Genomic DNA, 17,513 nt, shown 5'->3' with positions numbered 1-17,513 from the left:
CAAGACTCAATTACACCGGACAGGTAGAAGTTATCCAGTCGAGTTCTGGGTGGTGGGTGCAAGAATTGAGGAGAATAAAACATTCATTCAGCTGTATACATGCTATCTGTGTTCCCAACTGCATGTAAGCTATATCTCCATAAAAGGGCTCAATACCTTTATAACAAAAATAAGGTATCTGGAAATAAATCTAGTGAAATTCTTTAAAACCTTCATAGAGAAAATTAAAAAGTTACTGAGACACATTCGAGAAGACAAATAAATGACAGGACATCGTTCATCGATAGAAGACGCTCATAAAAATGCCAATTTCCCCCACCTGGTGTTCAGGTCAGTTCTAACAGACTACTTGGAGGAACCTGATACATGGATTCTAAGATTTATATAAAGGAGCAAAGGACAGAAAGTATCCCAGTACCTCAACAATAATCCAGAAAGGAGACTGGCCCTACCCAACGTCAAAACTTCTCACAGGAAATGGAAAATACACAGCAGCGGGGTCTGCCTGAAGCAGCCCAGACTTTCGAACAACTGACCTCAGACCAGGATGACGATGTTTTCCCACAAGGAGAAGACAGTCCCTATCAATGGTTTCCAAACTTGGCTGCACGGAAGATGCATCTGGAACAGTTTAAAAACCCAGATGGCCAGGTCACACCCCATGCCCCACCAAGTCACAATGTCAAAGGGTGGGAGCCAGGAAGAGGTTTTAAATATTCCCCCCACACTCCCCAAGTGCAGCAAAGTCTGAGAACCACTGGTCTGTCCTCAAACAGTAAGCCTCAGAGAGCACGGCACATCAGAGAAACACAAGTCAGTCCCTGTTTCGGAAATCCAAGCCCAGCAAGAGACAAGGGTGGGCAATGATGCTACACAGACAGCCACAGTGAGACCACACAAGCCATACTGGGGACTTTATCCAGAGGTCAATGCATACCCTGGAAATCACACGGCAAGATGACAGTCAGATTCTGCTTTAGGAAGGACCATTGGGGGCACCTGGGTGGCTCAGTTGGTTAAGTGTCCAACTTGGGCTCAGGTCATGACCTCACGGTTTGTGAGTTCAAGCCCCACATTGGACTCTGTGCTGACAGCTCAGAGCCTGAAGCCTGCTTCAGATTCTGTGTCTCCCTCTCTCTCTGCCCCTCCCCTGCTCATGCTCTGGCTCACTTCTGCTCGCTCTCTGAAATAAACATTAAAAAAAAAAAAAATTAGAGCCAAAAAAGAAAAAATTAGAAAGGACCATGGGGACAATGTGGAAGACAGAGAAAGGAGAGCACAGTGAGCAGCTGGGAGGCCAATCATAATGTTAAACAGACAAGAGGGGACAGAGAGACTTTAAAAACAAACTTAACAAGACTGGATGCAATCAACAGCAGGAGCTAACAGTAAACCGATCTGCAGTGATCCATAAAAATCATTCCTTTCTCTTTGCAAAAAACAAAACCTCTTGAATCCCTTCTACTGAACACCCACCTAATTTGTTTCCCAGTGAACCACCACCAGCTGGCTGGCAAAGCAATAACGAGGGCAGTGAGATCAATGGTCCGGAAGGCTTCAGCTCTAGGGGCTTGCAAAGGATCACCTGTTGCTCATGAATGACAACCACCTGGGTTTTCATTCCATCCTGGTGGTTTAGAAAGTTCTCTTCCAACCTGAATTTAAATCCAGGAACGCAGTCAACCTTCCCCGCTGCGTAGGGGGTGGGGAACAGTGGCCCGGGGAGAAGTGCACCTCCACAGGTTGCTAGACAGACGTCTAGGGCCAGACCTCAGCTTCGGGGTGTTGGGAAGCTTTTCCTCACCCAGAGAGGTGCTCCTCAGAGCTCCCAGGAAAACACATCTTCCCCTTGGCTGAGCCACTGAGCTGTGAAGTTATTGTTTGGGAGTCAGAAGGCTGGAGGCCAGTGCAAGCTGTCGGTGCACTGGCAACCTCTCCCTGCAGAAAGGGAGCAGGTAAGCCACTGAACACAAAACAAAAGCAGTAGGTCATGCGAGAAATGGCCACACAACCTGAAACTTACTGCAGGTCTGCATCACCCCACAGCAGGCACATTTCTGAGTTCAGCTGAAAGATGTTGAGAACTGGAAAAAGCATCACTCCCACCCTTAAGAAAAAAGCTGGATAAACTGAAAAACAGCTTTTCCCAAACTGATCAGAGAACTGAAGTCACAGGGAAAAACTAACCTGTGATCTGTTGACAGGCAGCCGCAGGGGAGGAGCAGGACCCCCAGCATCGGCCTGGACGGGCCTCTGACAGACACTAGCAAGGTTCAGCTAGAAACGGCTAGTGAATTGTTCAAGGCCTTGCAGGGGCTTCAAGAGTGTAAAGCTCCTGGGGGATGCTGTACGATCCTGACCCTAGGTCTCCTCAGGGCCGGCCAGGAGGGGGACGCCGGCCACCACGCCAGCCCCAGTCCCTCGGCTCTCCCGTGAGATCCAAGCCCTCACCTGCAAGGGGAGAAACAGCAAAGACTGTGCCCGGGGGCACGATGGACGCCCACCACAGCTGGGAATGGGGAACAGCCGGCAGCCAAACCTCCCCCCAGATTTGCCTGCCCTCTCTCCCCTCCAGAATTAAGAGCCTCACGGGACACGTGGTCAGATACACAGACCAGGAGTGGGAGAAGTCTGGCCTGGGTGGGATGGTTACGGAAGCTGTGCAAGCAGAGTGGAGGGTTTCGAGAGACAACGGACTCGACAAGTACAAGACGGCCTTGGATGGAGCCCTAAGGAAATCTGTGTGCAGTGGGGAAGGGGACAAGGGAGACGCCACAGAAGAAGCTGACAAACAGCTCCAGGTGTGGAGACAGGAGCCGGAATCACAAGACACAGGCCCTGCCCTTAAGATGGGGGTCGCAAGGAAGACCGACCGTGAAGACACGGCTGCAGCAACTGGGAATCGGTGCCGACACAGAGATGCCACGGAGCCGCGGGCACCAAGCCCAGGCGGGTGCCAGACAAAGCGCAGCCAGGGGGACAGGAGCACCGCCTCCCAGGGTTACGGCGACAGATTCGAGAGAACCAACAGGAGGTGCCTCAGTAACATGCCCAGAACACAGCGCGCGTTCAGTGTTCCTTCTCCTCTCGTCCCCGATACTCACTAGCCTCAGAAAAAAACCACAATTCAATAAAATCGTTGGCCACCCTCATAAAATCAGGTCTGTGAAAGCCTAGGCACCTAGAAATTGTAAACATATTGTGGCAGCAAGATTCCAACCACCTTTGATTGAAAAAATAAGACTGAGATTTGCAAAAATTCCTATTTCTTTTCAGAGAGAACAGCAGACCGGGACAAGGATACTGACCAGCGCCCCAATTTCAGAGGGCAACGCTGGGGTAGTGGACCAGATGGGAGTGTCTGCACCACGCCTGCTCTCAACATCAATGCCTGGCCTCCAGAAGTTCAAGGATCCGTTATCATTGAATTGTGAAGAAGCAAAATATAATGAAATGTCAAATGTAAAAATGGGTTGTTTTTTTTTTTTTTTTACACAAGTCTCCAACTTGGGACAAAGAACGGAAAGCACCCCATTTTCCCATAGGCAGAGCCTGTCTTAAGCATAATAAGCATGAGGCACTTCAGGCAGGAAGAAATGCATTCTTCCCCAGGGAACAGAATAAACTCTAACAGGAACTCACCACACTGCTCGACCAGCTACTAAAGTCTGTGCTGCAAACACACGGGGTCTTTCAGGGAAAGAGGCCAGTGAAGGCCTTTTGAATCCCCTTCCTGCAGGAGGCCCTCCTCCCCAGCCAACCAGGCTCCGCCTGCTTCACACCGACGACGAGCCTTACCCTTGAACCACTGTACCTGTCATCCACCACACCCAGGTGAATCCACTCACTCACCATCTCAAAACAGTCTCCATCACAGCAACCTTCTGAAAAGCTCTCCATGGTTCTCCAGGATCTCCCAATAAAGCCCCACAGGGCCCTCTCTCGAGGGCCCTACATCCAGAAATCAACACCTGATCATCCCCCCACGCAGCTCTCCCTTCCCCGATTTCAGGGTCAGGGACACTCGAGGCAGCTTCACAATTTGCTCTTCTGATAACTATTTGCTGGGAATCTTCTCTGAGCTGGGCCCGGTGCTGGGTTCAGGAACAGTGTGGGAGAAACTGAGAGCATTCAAAGCTGCCAAGGTAACACCCAGGCCAGGAGAGGCCTTCAAAAAGGAGGTGAGCAAAGCTGGGGTTCGCAGGTGAAGGAAAAGGCAGCCGCTCAACACAGTGTTTCAAACGGCTGCAGTGTGAAACGCAAGAGAGCGACTGCAAAAATGAGGCCCAGGTGGGGTGGGACGGGGCTGGGCCCAGATCACACAGGGCCTTACACGCCAAAGCCAGAGCACATTGGTTTTTGAGAAAAATCGAAAACATAACAGAAGACGGATTCAAGAAGGCAAGGCCGGGGGCAGGGAGGAGAGTTCATGGGATGTTATAAGGTTCGCAGGCAAAGCGGGAGGCAGGACGCAGGGATGTGAACGGATGGAGCTTTAGCAGTGACAGAGCAGCCGCTTCTGGGTGCACGGTGACGGCTCTCGTCCACAGAGGGAGCAAAGGACGAGGAGCAGGAGTGCAGGGAGCTGCAGTGTATCGGAGTTTAGGGGGACGCACGTGAACCATGGGCACTGCCACGTGACCGTGTCAGGAAGCCAGCTACAACTATAGCCGTGCAATTCAGGAGCAGAAATAAAGATTTCGGAGCCTCAGCGCAGCGCTATTAAAATCATTTAGGACAGGGGCGCCTGGGTGGCGCAGTCGGTTAAGCGTCCGACTTCAGCCAGGTCACGATCTCGCGGTCCGTGAGTTCGAGCCCCGCGTCAGGCTCTGGGCTGATGGCTCGGAGCCTGGAGCCTGTTTCCGATGCTGTGTCTCCCTCTCTCTCTGCCCCTCCCCCGTTCATGCTCTGTTTCTCTCTGTCCCAAAAATAAATAAAAAAAAAAAAAAAAAATCATTTAGGACAGTATGACATAAAAAGGGGGCAAAGGGCCAACTTAGGAATGTCATTAGCTAGAATACAGCCAAACAGAGAGAAGCCAGTGTGGGCGAGTCTGGAGGACAAAGGGGCACCCAGACCTCAGGGGGCTGATGAGTGGGATCCTGGCCTGGGGAGGACAGGGACGAGGAAGGGAAGAGAAAAGTAGCAGCTAGAGGGAAACCCATGCTTGAAAGGGTTTGTTCTGTGTTATATCAATTTTAAGATAAAGATTGAGCATAATTACTGAGGGACTGGTACATCACTGCTCCAGCCTTGGTATACAGACGAGTCCCCAGGGGACCCTGTCGGAAACACAGACCCCAGCTCAGTGCCCTCAGAGATGGATTGAGAAGGGCTGGCAGGCCGAGGAATCTGCATGTTATCAAGCAGCCTCTGGTGCATGCTGTCCATAGACTGTGACCTAAAAACCCATTGGTCGGGGCACCTAGGTGGCTCAATCGGGTAAGCATCTGACTCTTGGTTTGGGCTCAGGTCATGATCCCACGGTCCGTGGGTTTGAGCCTGCATCAGGCTCCACACTGTTTGGGATTCTCTGTCCCCCCCGCCCCTCGTCCCTCCCTGCCTCTCGTGCTCTCTCAAATTAAATAAAAACTTAAAAAAAAAAAAAGTGGTCAAATTTAAAGGCCCAAAGAGAAAGGATCCTTGAACACATGTCAAAGAATTTGCCTCTGATTAAAGGAGAGACCTCTTCCTCCAGGATCAAACAGATGGAAATATACACGTACTCCAGACGCGAGAAGGAAGCAGAGAGTCCTGCCCAGCGGCCTCTGTGAAAAGAAGCCATGTGCCGAGAGGAGGCATGCAGGCGCAGGTCAGAAGAACAGGAATGCAGCACACGGGCAGCAGACGACAAGGCATAGGCCCATCCCAGGTCTCTGAATGACGGGGGAAGGACTCCCTGATGCAGACAAGCACCCTCTCCCCGCAGCATCCAAGTGCAAGAGACTGAATGAAGGCTGTTCAGCAAAGGCAGCTGGTTCAAGCAGCATCTTCTCAAGATGCAAGAACAACAGATAATCTGAAGGACAGGGTCTGGCATCGCCCTCTCCCTCCCGCCACCCCGCCAAGAGTGCTAAGACATCTAAATGTGCTGGTGTCAGAGGCACCTGGGAGGCTCATTCGGTTGAGAGTCTGACTTCGGCTAAATGTACTAGTGTCACATGCCCGCTATGAAAGTTTCCTAGGCTCCAATTGTCCACAGCACCACAACAGCCATGCCGTCTCTACGGCCACCAAACGCACACGCCTGGAAATATCCCGTTTGTTACCTAAGGAGGGAAGGAGCACACAACAACACAACAAAGCCTGAAGTGAGCGGGGACCCTGGTGCTATTATGTCGGGCCTTGAACACATTGGTCCACCTCCTGGGACTCGGGTTCCCCAGGGGCAAAACAAACTACTAGACCGGATACCATCTTGTCTCCCCTGGTCTGGGATGCTGAGCATCTCCAGGGCCCACAGTCAAATGGAGATGCCATAGTCAATTATCACGTCCAACAGAAAGTGTCAGCAACAATCACATTTCTCCTAAAAAAACTGAGAGCCAAAAAAGTGTACAGAGAGAGACACCCAAATTAATTGATTAGAAAGGAAACCAAAAGCAGGGATGCTTCCCTTCACTGTCAAAAAGCAGCAGCCCCGGAAGACGGTTTTCATCCAAAGCGTCAGCCCCAGTAAAATCAAAGCACTAACCGGTCAATGTCGCTCAAAGTTCGTTGTGCTCAAATGTCCCCCCAGAGAAAGGCGCGTGCAGCCGGCCTTACTCGCTCTTCAAGACAACACCTTGATGAAAAAACTCCTTGGCAAAAAATAGTTTTTCGACCTGGTCTGATAAATTATGAATCTGTTTCTAATGTTTTTGTTGGTTTAAAAACATTTTATCATAAAAGCTGCGTGAAGTAAATGTATACTGCTGTAAACCAAGGTCTACTGGAGTCACCGCACGGCTCAAGAAATGGGGTGTGGCCAGGCCCCCAGCAGGCCTGGATTTGCCTCATCCCATCAGAGTGTCCTCCCTCCCCTGAGCCAGCCCTGCCCCGACTTCACGGGAGTCATCTCCGCGCTTTTCTTAACTGTCCTACTACCCAAGCATGCAGCCGTGGGTGCTTGGGCTTAGTTGTGGTGTGTATTTTCTAATATGTTGTTTAAATTTACTCTGATTTAAGTTTAAGCTAGCCAGGTTTAACTACAGGAAGACCTTTGATCCCTTTGGGGGGTGGGGAATGAAATACACATAAGTCAAAGTCACCATTTTAATCATCTTTCAGTGTGACACTGAGTGGCACTGACACCTTCACCCCGCTGTGCAAGCTGTCCCCGGCTTCATCCTGTTTCCCCTTATGCTCTACCTGTTAAGTAAGAACCAGGTCGTTGGGCTGTAGAGTTTACCCTACAGCCTGGACTGGTGTCGCTGAACAGGTTTTTCTGTCGTCCGAGTTCCTGTAAACTGATAGCTGGATCTAGAGCGCTGACCTGTCCCAGGTGTGATTTTCGGGAGGTGTGTATTCTGCCCCCAGGGGGACCATAACGTCCTGCTGTCTCTTATTCTGTGACGTGGCTGCTCGCTGTCTTGGTCCGCTCACCTACTAGGGACTGCAAAATGAAGGTACTTCAATTCCATCATCCCTTCTCAACCGTTAGCTGGAACATGTGGGTAAAGGGAGACCCCTCATTAACTGCTGGCTTGTCCCATGGTGCACGTGTACAGAAAAGCAGAATAAACACTCATTACTGACCGTGTACAAAATAACAAACTGGTCCCCTGTCATCTACAAAGGTGGAAGATGCTTTCTGGCAGCACAAAGAACGCGGGATCGGAACAGCTGTCATCCCCAGTGACCCTCAGACTGTCAGCGGCAGTGCCTTAGGGCAGGCCCTCATGACACGACTCCAGCCCACTCTGACAGCGTCCCTGCTACAGCCTTCACGCCACATTCCAAGATCATCTTCCTACACTGCCAGCTCCAGACCGGGAATGGTCACTTCTCCGAGGAACCCTGGCTTCCAAGTTGGGAGGAGGGTTTCCAGACCATGATGTGGGGATTAGGAAGGCTCCCTGCTCTGGGGCTGGTCAGTGTCTAGGCCTTGGCAGACAGACAGGCTGGTTTTTAAATACCTCACAATTTCGTATTGGCATTTTTATTCCAGTCCTAGACGACAAGGCTCTTACTTAATCTCTACTAGCTTACATCCGTTACCTCATCTCTTCCGTACAAGAGTCCTAGTTCAAGACCAGATGCTAGAATCAGATGGTCACAAAACTAATCACTCACTTTATTCCACACAGTTTCAGAATACCAATACCAACATCATCTCCATCAAAATAATTACTAACACAGTTTAAAACTACTTTGCAGGGAGTGGCCTCGTCATCACGGAGGAGTCAGTTTTCCACGGTCCTCCCCACAAAGCACACTGATTTAGACCATCAGCCACGTGCGAGAAAGCCCCTGTGAGAGTCTGGGAGTCCAGCGGTGAGCGTCGGCTCCAAGAAACCCAAGAGTGGACACACCGAGGAGGGCTGCGTCCCCCTCCCACAGCAGCACAGCCAGCCCAACCCCAAGAGAGGCCAGATCCCGGCCCAAGACTTCTCCCTCGGGGACGGGGAGAGCGTGAGTGAGCCCCTTGCCTGCTCGGCTGTGTCTGTGGCTCCCGTGCCCCGTCTGGAACACAGAGGTCCCAAAAATGTCCTCGGAGCATTTTTATTCAACCCAGGATACGATTAGGATCGCATCCAGCATTTCACTGTTGGATTTCTCCTCAATCTCCTTTAATCTAGAACAGTCCCCCCACCTGTTTTTACAAAATGGGAATTGTTTTGTAAGATCATCTACTTTACAGAGCTGTTGGGAAGGTTAAATAGAAATTGTACAAACAAAGTGGCTGATCCAGGCTTCTGTGCAGCCTCTAACATTGCTCAATAAATATTAATTCTCTTCCATCTGTCCACAACGCACATTGAATCCAGTCTCCTGGTTTGCATGATAGCTATATTTATTGCTCTAAATTCTTCAAATGGCATCTAATTTCGGTACCCACAGTTAATCTGAGTCCATGCTGGAAAAGCAAATTGGGTCCACAAGTGGTTCCTGGATGAAGGCTTCTGAAAGTGCCAGACTGAGAGCCACACGCAGGTCACCTCCCAGTTCCAAGAGGCCACTGTCACCGAGTTTATGGGTGTCTCCAAGCAGGACTACACGTGGCCTCTCTGGAGCTGTCAACTCCAGGTATACAGTACCGTGATTCAACACATACACCCGTCACCCAGTGCTCATCCAGGTCGGTGACTCCCAACCCCATTCGCCTGGCTCACCAGTCCCCCTACCCGCCGACGCTCTGGCAACCACTGGTGTGTCCGTCCTCTGTGTGTGAGAGCTTGGGGTGGGGCGGGGGGGGGGGGGTTGTCTCTTGTTTCTTTTTTGTTTGTCTTGTGTCTTAAGTTCTTGACCCCTTAGCCTGAACTACACGTGAGGGTATACTCTGGAAGGGTCTTCTGTGGGCCATGGTGCCCAGCTTTTGTTCCTCTATAAAACTTGCCCTGGTTGTGGCCATTAAGATTCTGTGCCTCAGATTCTACAATCTGCCATGAAAACGACCAGCCAGAGCGTCTGTTCACCGTTATCAGCAGAGAGGGCATCTAGTTCATAACAAACACATTGCGTGTCACCCACGTGCCATCGCTAACTGATGGGAAATTAGGGCAGCCTCCCATTTACAAACAACTCAGCGATCATTATCCTAGCTCTCTTTGATCCGGTTTTATTTAAAAAAATTTTTTTTTTCAACGTTTATTTATTTTTGGGATAGAGAGAGACAGAGCATGAACGGGGGAGGGGCAGAGAGAGAGGGAGACACAGAATCGGAAACAGGCTCCAGGCTCCGAGCCATCAGCCCAGAGCCTGACGCGGGGCTCGAACTCACGGACCGCGAGATCGCGACCTGGCTGAAGTCAGACGCTTAACCGACTGCGCCGCCCAGGCGCCCCGATCCGGTTTTATTTTAAAGGACAGGCGAACGTATTCCCAGACGACAAATCTCAGATTACAATTTTACTTTCAGCTCGGAGCTGCAGAGACCACGCTCCAGAGCTCCGTAACAAGAGGTGGAAACGCACTAACATAACAAGCTATGTGCGCCTGAGCACATAAGCTCACACGGCCACCAAAACGAAGACAGGTGGGGCCCCCGGAGGCCTCCCGTTGTGTCGCTCAGGGAGAGCGCGCCCCCTTCGACAGGCAGCCAAGTCGGTGTCCTGTCCTTCCCTGCCCACAGCCAGGTAGCTCGGCTGGAAGTCTATCTGCCCAGACAGGCCCCGGGGACAGCATCTAATCAAGCACTCCCTGGACAGGTGTCAGGCACCATTTACTCGGCCAAACTCCCTTCTCGGGAAAAAGACAAGTCAGAACCTCTGTCTGCAGCCCTCTGTCTACTTGCAGAGGAGGGCACTCTGGTGCTATCAAGCAGTTTACAAGCAGAAAAAAATCCATCTTATCTGATATTCAGGCCTGGTATAATGTTAGGTCCACTTGACATTTTCACAGTTTGTAAAGTGTCCAACAGCAAACTGGCTTTTCTACCTGCATTAATAACATACAAACAATTTTAATCCAATATTAGTATTATACGAGGAGCCTAGCTATGGTCAAATACCACAGAGTACAGGAGAGCAAATTTCATGCAGTGCGTTATGGACTAAATGCTTATGTCCTCCCCAAATCCCTATGTTGAAACCCTAGCCCCTGGTGTGACAGTGCTCCAAGGTGTGGCCCCTGAGAGGTAATGACATTGAGAGGAGGTCATAAGGGTAGAGCCCCCACAGTAAGGAAGGAGGAGGAATCACTTGTCCTGACTACATCCTGTGCAACAGCTCTCTCTCCATTGCAGCCCAGACAGGGTGAATACGGGACAGATGGGGTCATTGCTCCCTGAAACTTCTCTAAAGGCAATTTCTTGTCTGCAACAAGAATGACGAGGGAAGAGGTGCTGGTCCCACTGACGGGGTCAGGGCGGCCTCTCTGCAAGGGAGGCTTCTGGATGGAGATCTGAACAACGCGGGGCGGATCTTGCAGACTGTGGGGGAAAGCAATTCGGGTAAGAGCAGAGCCCCTACAAAGGCCCTGAGGCAGGACAGCTGGGCGTGCTCCTCGGACAGGTGGCCAGTATGGCTGGAGACTCCTCGGAGGGACAAGAGGGAAGAAGAGAATTCCCCATGATGGGAACGCGAAGCGTTAACTAACCTCTCTACCTCTCGGGTTCAATAGGACAGCATCATTCCTAAGCACCCAGGTCCAGCTGGGAGAGACCGGCTGGGTAAGAGAGCCCCGTTCTCAGAGACAGAGAGAGGCAGACAGACAGACAGACATCTAGCCCCTGGAGGCAAAACCCACTTCCTAACTGACAGGCCTCTGGGCCTCTGTACCCACCAATTCCTCGCAAGGCCTGGGGGCCATGCTTTTTCTTTATCGAAGAAACTTCCTGGTCAAGGCCCAAGTCACACCATCAACTCTGGGGGCCCCTACTGGTCCCGACCAGATACAGATACAGATCCCGACTCACGATGTCCCTGAGTCACAGGGCGCTCCGGTTCCGTATTTATTTTTCTGGCTGACCCTCTGGGCAACAACGGGCCGCAGAAGGGTTACAAGGACACACTCTGGAGCCAGCTGACGGGGTTCACAGCCTAGCCCTGTCACTTCCTAGCTGTGTGACCTTTGAAGACTTCGTCAACTTCTCTGGGCCTTAAGGTCCTCACTTGTAAAATGGAGGCATTAAGAGCGTCTATTTCAAACGGCTGCTGTGAGAATTAAGTGGTCCATTTGTGTAAACCTCTTAGCTCTTAGTTGCTATCACCCTCATTGTTCTCCGGGCGACCGACCATCACCCATTCTGCGGTCCGAGAACCTACTCCAGTGCCTGTTTCATAATCAGAGACAGTTAGGTGTCACGTCACGCTCTAAATGAGTGATGGGGAACAGAGTACAACGACAGCCGCTGAGCCCTGACCACGCTCCCGGTGAAGTGCAAATGCTCCCACCGACCCTAGAGACGGTCACTTACACTAGAAGACTCAGGCACAGACAAGCCAGAGTCACTCGCCCAAAGCAACATGGGAAGTTCTAGTGCCAGAACCCGCCGTCTCAAACAATCCCCTTCAACTGAATGTCTGTGGCCCCCAAAATTCAAGTGCTGAAGCCCTGACCCCACATGTGACTGTGTTTGGGGATACGGACTGTGAGGAGGCGATAAAGGTTAAGTGAGGCCACGAGGGTGAAACCATAACCCAACAGGGCTGGTGTCCTTGTAAGAAGAGGAGGGGACACCGTGCCGGCACCCTGACGCCCAGCCTGCAGAACCGCGGGAAATCGATTTCTGTCCTACGGAGACACTGTCTGTGGTATCTCGTTACAGCAGCCTGAGCTAACAAACACGCACCACGATGCCTCCAAACGAACGTATGAACGCATACGTTCATTCACAACTGGACGCAATGAATCTAGGAAATCCGACTCCTCACCAGCTAGTCCTAGCGCTACAGCAAGTATTAATGCCCATTTTCTCCAGACACCACCTCCTTACAGAAATCACCAGACTCTGACAGAGAACTGTATCGTCACAGATAATTAGATCACGGCAGTTATACTTGAAAAAAATGCAGTAGCTCCGCCAATTTGAGACGACCTCCTGGCAAAGGAGCACAAAACAGTAAAGACTGGGAAATTAAGAAATGATTTAACTAAAAAGTACCCTTATGACTTTCAAATCTATACAGTAACTCAGTGGGCCAACTAAATGCCAGGAAAAGTCGCGAGCAGCTCGAGCTAATGAATGGCAAGCAGGTTACAGCGGGTAAGCAGCAAGCCCGAGGGGCCACGACGTTCTGTTAAAACTGGGGGGCTGGGGGAGGGGGGGCTCACCGTCACTGAGGTCTTGGAGGAGATTCTCCTGGCATGAGAAATCCAGTTTCACCTTGATGTTGACGACGAAAGTGGCCACCTTCCCAGGTTGCAGAGGAAACTGGGCAAGGGTTTCTTCCAGGTTCCAGCTCAAGAAGTCACCATACAGTTTTTCTACAATGACAATGACAGTGGTGGTGATGACGGTGTCGCTGAGGCAACATGAGACTTCCCAATCCCCCCAGAAAATTCTGATCCATTCCCAAAGGCAAAGGAGAAGGCAAACCATTTACAATGTGACAGATCAAAGTACTAAGAAAACTCCAGACCCGTGGGTGTTGCAAGGCAATCACCTGTGTCCGTGCACGAGGCACAAAGAGGCACAGAGCGCTGAGCTCAGGGCCAGCTCACCTGCGCCCCTGCTGCGCAGCCTCCTCTCTCTGACCACATCAGCGCACCCCTGCTCTCGTATGTGGAATCAGAGCTGACCTGAGCTTCCCCACAACAAGGACGATCCAGGTTGTATCACCTTATGGAGAAACATCCATGTTGAGTGGGAGAAGCACAGTCAGTAGGAGAGCCTCGCAGGAAACAAGAGGTCAGAGCCGGACATACGGGCCTGGGTGCCAAGCCCGGCACAGGCCTGCAGAGGGGCCTCTCACTCTCCTGCGGACCCTGCACGTCAGGTCACGTGGCCTCAGGTCCGATGCCTCCGTCTCTGACTAACTGGAACAGATAGAGGGCAATGACTCCATCAAGCCAAGGTGTCCTTGCGTGGACAAGGGGTGACAACTCCCACATCACAGGGCTGCTCTGGAGATTAAGCAAAGCAGTGTGTGTGAAGCACTATAAACATTGGGGCTACAATGCACGGAGGGGGAGGAAGGGAGACAGGAAGGAGGCGGGGGGGGAGGGGGCGTTTGTGCCATTTGGAAGCAGCCATGTCACCTTCGTGGCTCCCAGGCCTGCCAGACGACCCCTGCTTCGGGCCTAAAATCAAGGCCCAAAGTCACACACTACCTCGGCATCTGGTGGAAATGGGAGGGGAGGGGCTTGGACCAGCCTCACCAGCAGCCGCCCCACACCCCGCGTCCCACCGCCCTGCTATGTGGCGGGTTTCAGCTCCCTCCAGCACATGGCCTTACTCAAACAGGTCAACGATATCCCCCACAGGCTCCAACTGCGCCCACCCACCTCCTACAGCCCACCTCCCACAGCCCCACGTGGCCCCACGTGCACACACTATGCCCTCATCCAGGCTGTATGTGTGACTAGAAAATGCCATTACATCTGCCCCATCCCAGGTGTCATGTGCTCGGCCGTCCCCGTAACACTAGGGCAGGAACCTCTCCTCACCGACCAGGTGATGGGAGATCATTAAAACAGGCCCCTCCTCTGTCCACCAGGAAGGCCCTGCTGGGGTTGTCACCTCAGGGCCCAGCCCCCTGGCTCTGCTCCTGTCCCTCCTCCCACAGACCCTGCAGTCCCAGAGGCAGAAGCAACTTGCTGCCCTTCCCACTTCTGGGCCACCTTCCCGTCTCCCCTTCTAGAAACCACTTATTGGTGAGAAATGTCCTGTCAGAATAAGGCAGCCAGGACTTACAGAGATTAGGTAACTTGTCCCTGGTTGAAACCCAGAGCATCCAAATGGTTCCAGAGCCATCATATCCATTCACTTCCTGCATGGAGGCACCTCAAGGCACAAACATAAGGTTCTGCTCTTAGGACCCAGAAGTCACCCAAACAGGAAGTGAGTAGAAGACGGGGAGCCTGACTGAGACCCACACTGAAGAAAACAGACATGCAGGGCTCGCTGACTGCAGAGCCCAAGGCCAACCCAGGCTGCGAACACAGGTCACCTGGTGCCCTCGGTCAAGGCCCGCCCCCCACCCCGCCCCCCAGCGAGTCGGCCACACTCTGGCCACATCGCACCTCCCAGACCACATTTATTCTCAGCGGACCCTCGGAGGCGGATGCTAACAAAGAGGAGCAGGTCGGGTGGTGTCCACGCAAGGCGCTCAGAGGCCGCATCCGCTTGTCGACGCAGCACTCACTGCACGCCTCAGGGGTGTCAGACGCTCCACACACAGGTTACGTCTCCATGCCCACCACAGCCATCCTGCCCAAGGCGGGCGTGCTTGGTCAAGGTCATTCGGCTAGTGAGAGCAAGGCCTGGCACACGACAGGTGCTCAGTGCACCAGCTGCACGGCGGCCACTTCCGCGGGCTCACAGGGCGTTCCGAGGCCCCGTCCGAACGACCGCATTCGTTCAGAAGGACCGAGGAAGGGTAGGAGGGACGAGGGCTCCTGGGTCGTAAGACCAACCACAACATGGGGCAGAGTCCCCACAGGCGGGGCAGTGGGGGACGTGCCCGCACGCCACAGATACGACCCCCGGAGAGACTGCTCTGCAGACACGGCTTGGGAGGCGGGGAGAGGTCAGGCAGGTTAAAAAGACGGTGGGATGGGGCGTCTGGGTGGCTCAGTCACTGGAGCACCCAACTCTTGATTTCAGCTCAGGTCACGATCCCAGGGTCACGCTGAGCGTGGAGCCTGCCTAACATTTTCTCTCTCTGCCCCCCCCCAATGGCGTGTACTCAGGCGCTCGCTTACTCCCTCTCTATCTCTCCCCCCCCCCCCCGAAAAATAAAAATTAAAAAAAAGAAAAAAGAGGGAGCGGGAACCCGTGTGGCTGGCCCGGGCTCGTCACGTATGTGCCGGCACAGCCCTGCGTGTGTAGGACATCCAGCGGCCCTGCCGTGTCTCCCTGCATGGCCACCCGCACAACAGACCCTCCGTGTTTGCTGGTCACTCCTCTGCCTGTGGCCGCGGGGCGGCAGCCGCCTCTGGGAAACACCGATGGAGTTTGACCTGGCCCCTGGTCTGAACGGCAGCCCCAGAACTCACGCCGGGTGTGCTCCCTGAGCATGCCAGCAGCCAACTGCAGAGAAGTTGCTGCCTCTGCTCCCAAACCAGTAAAAGGGCCCAAATGCTCTCAACGACCTAGTAACTCACATTCTATAAATATGAGTTTGCCTGATTACTATACTCTACGTCTCTACCTTCCAACCCAGTAAGGAACAGAAGGGGCATCATAATGCCAGGCTACATGCAGCCAGGACAGAAGCTCACGTGGGCTGTACGTGCTGGAAGGCCAGGTCCCAAAGCCCCAGGGGTACCGAAGTGCACGCTGACTTCTCTAAATGGCCGAGCAGGACTGACCAACCTTAGTGTGAAACGCCAGTACGAGCCAACATACTGAGGCCCTACAAAGGCCGCGCCGCCCAAAGGTCCCATCGGGCCCGAGGTTTCCCAGGCACGGGCAGGAACTGGGCGAGGGCTCTGCGGCACACTCCAGCTGAACCAGAGTATGAGGCCCCGAAGGCACGGACGTGCCCTGGCAGGAGCGGCCTGGCCTCACCCCCTAAGCCCTAGTTACACATCCACACACACACTGCTCCTCCCCCGAGATCTCCTGAAATCTCACTCATCCCTCACAACCAGACCCGAAGGCTCCTTTCCTGCAATACTTTCCCATCCCACTCGGCTCCTCTGGGTTCCAAGTGCCCACCTCTGTTAGATCACCCCCCACGTCAAGCAGCTCACTCTTCCACCAACCAGTCAACAACTGGAAGACGGGCCAGACCTTGCCTTAAGGCTCTCCGCTCCCTTGAGAAGCAAGGCACCATGCTGGTTAAGAATGCCAGGGTCGGGGCACCTGGGTGGCTCAGTCGGTTAAGCATCCGACTTCGGCTCAGGTCATGATCTCGCGGTCCATGAGTTCGAGCCCCGCGTCGGGCTCTGTGCTGACAGCTCAGAGCCTGGAGCCTGTTTCAAATTCTGTGTCTCCCTCTCTCTCTGACCCTCCCCCGTTCATGCTCTGTCTCTCTCTGTCTCAAAAATAAATACACGTTAAAAAATTAAAAAAAAAAAAAAAAGAATGCCAGGGTCAACTCCTGCTTCAACTCCTGGCTCTAGCTACGTATCCTTGGGTAAGCCACCAAACTTCCACATGCCTCAGTGTGCTCGTCTATAAAATGGGTTGTCATGGAGAAGAAATGAACTAATGAAAGTAAAGCAATGAGAACAAGGTCTGCCTTAAACACAGCCCTCCATGTTAGCTAGTCCTGCTGGACCACCCCAGCACCCCTCCGCGGAGCTGTGCGTGGAGTTTCCAGCCCTGTGCTTGGCACTCAGCAAGAGCACAGCGGTGTCAGGTGCCATCAACATCCTTCCCACTCAGGAGGAACAGCGCCGGGCACGCGGTGGGGCACTCAGGAAGCGTTCGATGTGGAACAGACAAATGTATTCCAAGACGTTTCAGATTTAGACTTAAAACAGATGGGAAGAAAGCGACACGAGAAAAGCAGATTACAGGAGCGAATGTATGCTTTGATTTCCCTGCATAAAAATGTTCACATGGAAAAAAAGAAGAAAGCAAACCTGTAAGCTAATGTTGGTGCTCTCTGGGGACTGGGACGGCAGGTAACTTCAAGCTTTTCATTTCCTGGACTTTCTACAATGAAGTAATATATTACACTTTCACAAACAGACACACACGCAGACGCACATGTTAACGACGGACTCTTGCGTCTAAACCCGCCCCAGCCCACGCCGCT

General features: G+C 52.6%; 1 protein-coding gene across 6 annotated transcripts in view; it reads right to left on the bottom strand.

Moving 5' to 3' along the window:
• Positions 1 to 17,513, bottom strand: part of TRAPPC9 (trafficking protein particle complex subunit 9) — a 568,037-nt gene that overhangs the window by 396,280 nt on the left and 154,244 nt on the right. For 5 of the 6 annotated variants that reach the window (XM_086696009.1, XM_086696010.1, XM_086696012.1 and 2 more), the window contains one exon: positions 12,916 to 13,068. The exons of the other annotated variant lie outside the window; for it this stretch is intronic. In XM_086696009.1, coding sequence (XP_086552135.1) covers positions 12,916 to 13,068 — 153 coding nt within the window. The remainder of the gene's footprint in view (positions 1 to 12,915; positions 13,069 to 17,513) is intronic. 6 annotated transcript variants of the gene reach the window in all.

The sequence above is a fragment of the Puma concolor genome, chromosome F2, assembly GCF_028749965.1.
Source record: "Puma concolor isolate L17-30 chromosome F2, mPumCon1.1.hap2, whole genome shotgun sequence".
Lineage (NCBI taxonomy): Eukaryota > Metazoa > Chordata > Mammalia > Carnivora > Felidae > Puma > Puma concolor.
This window is presented reverse-complemented; position numbering and strand designations above follow the sequence as displayed.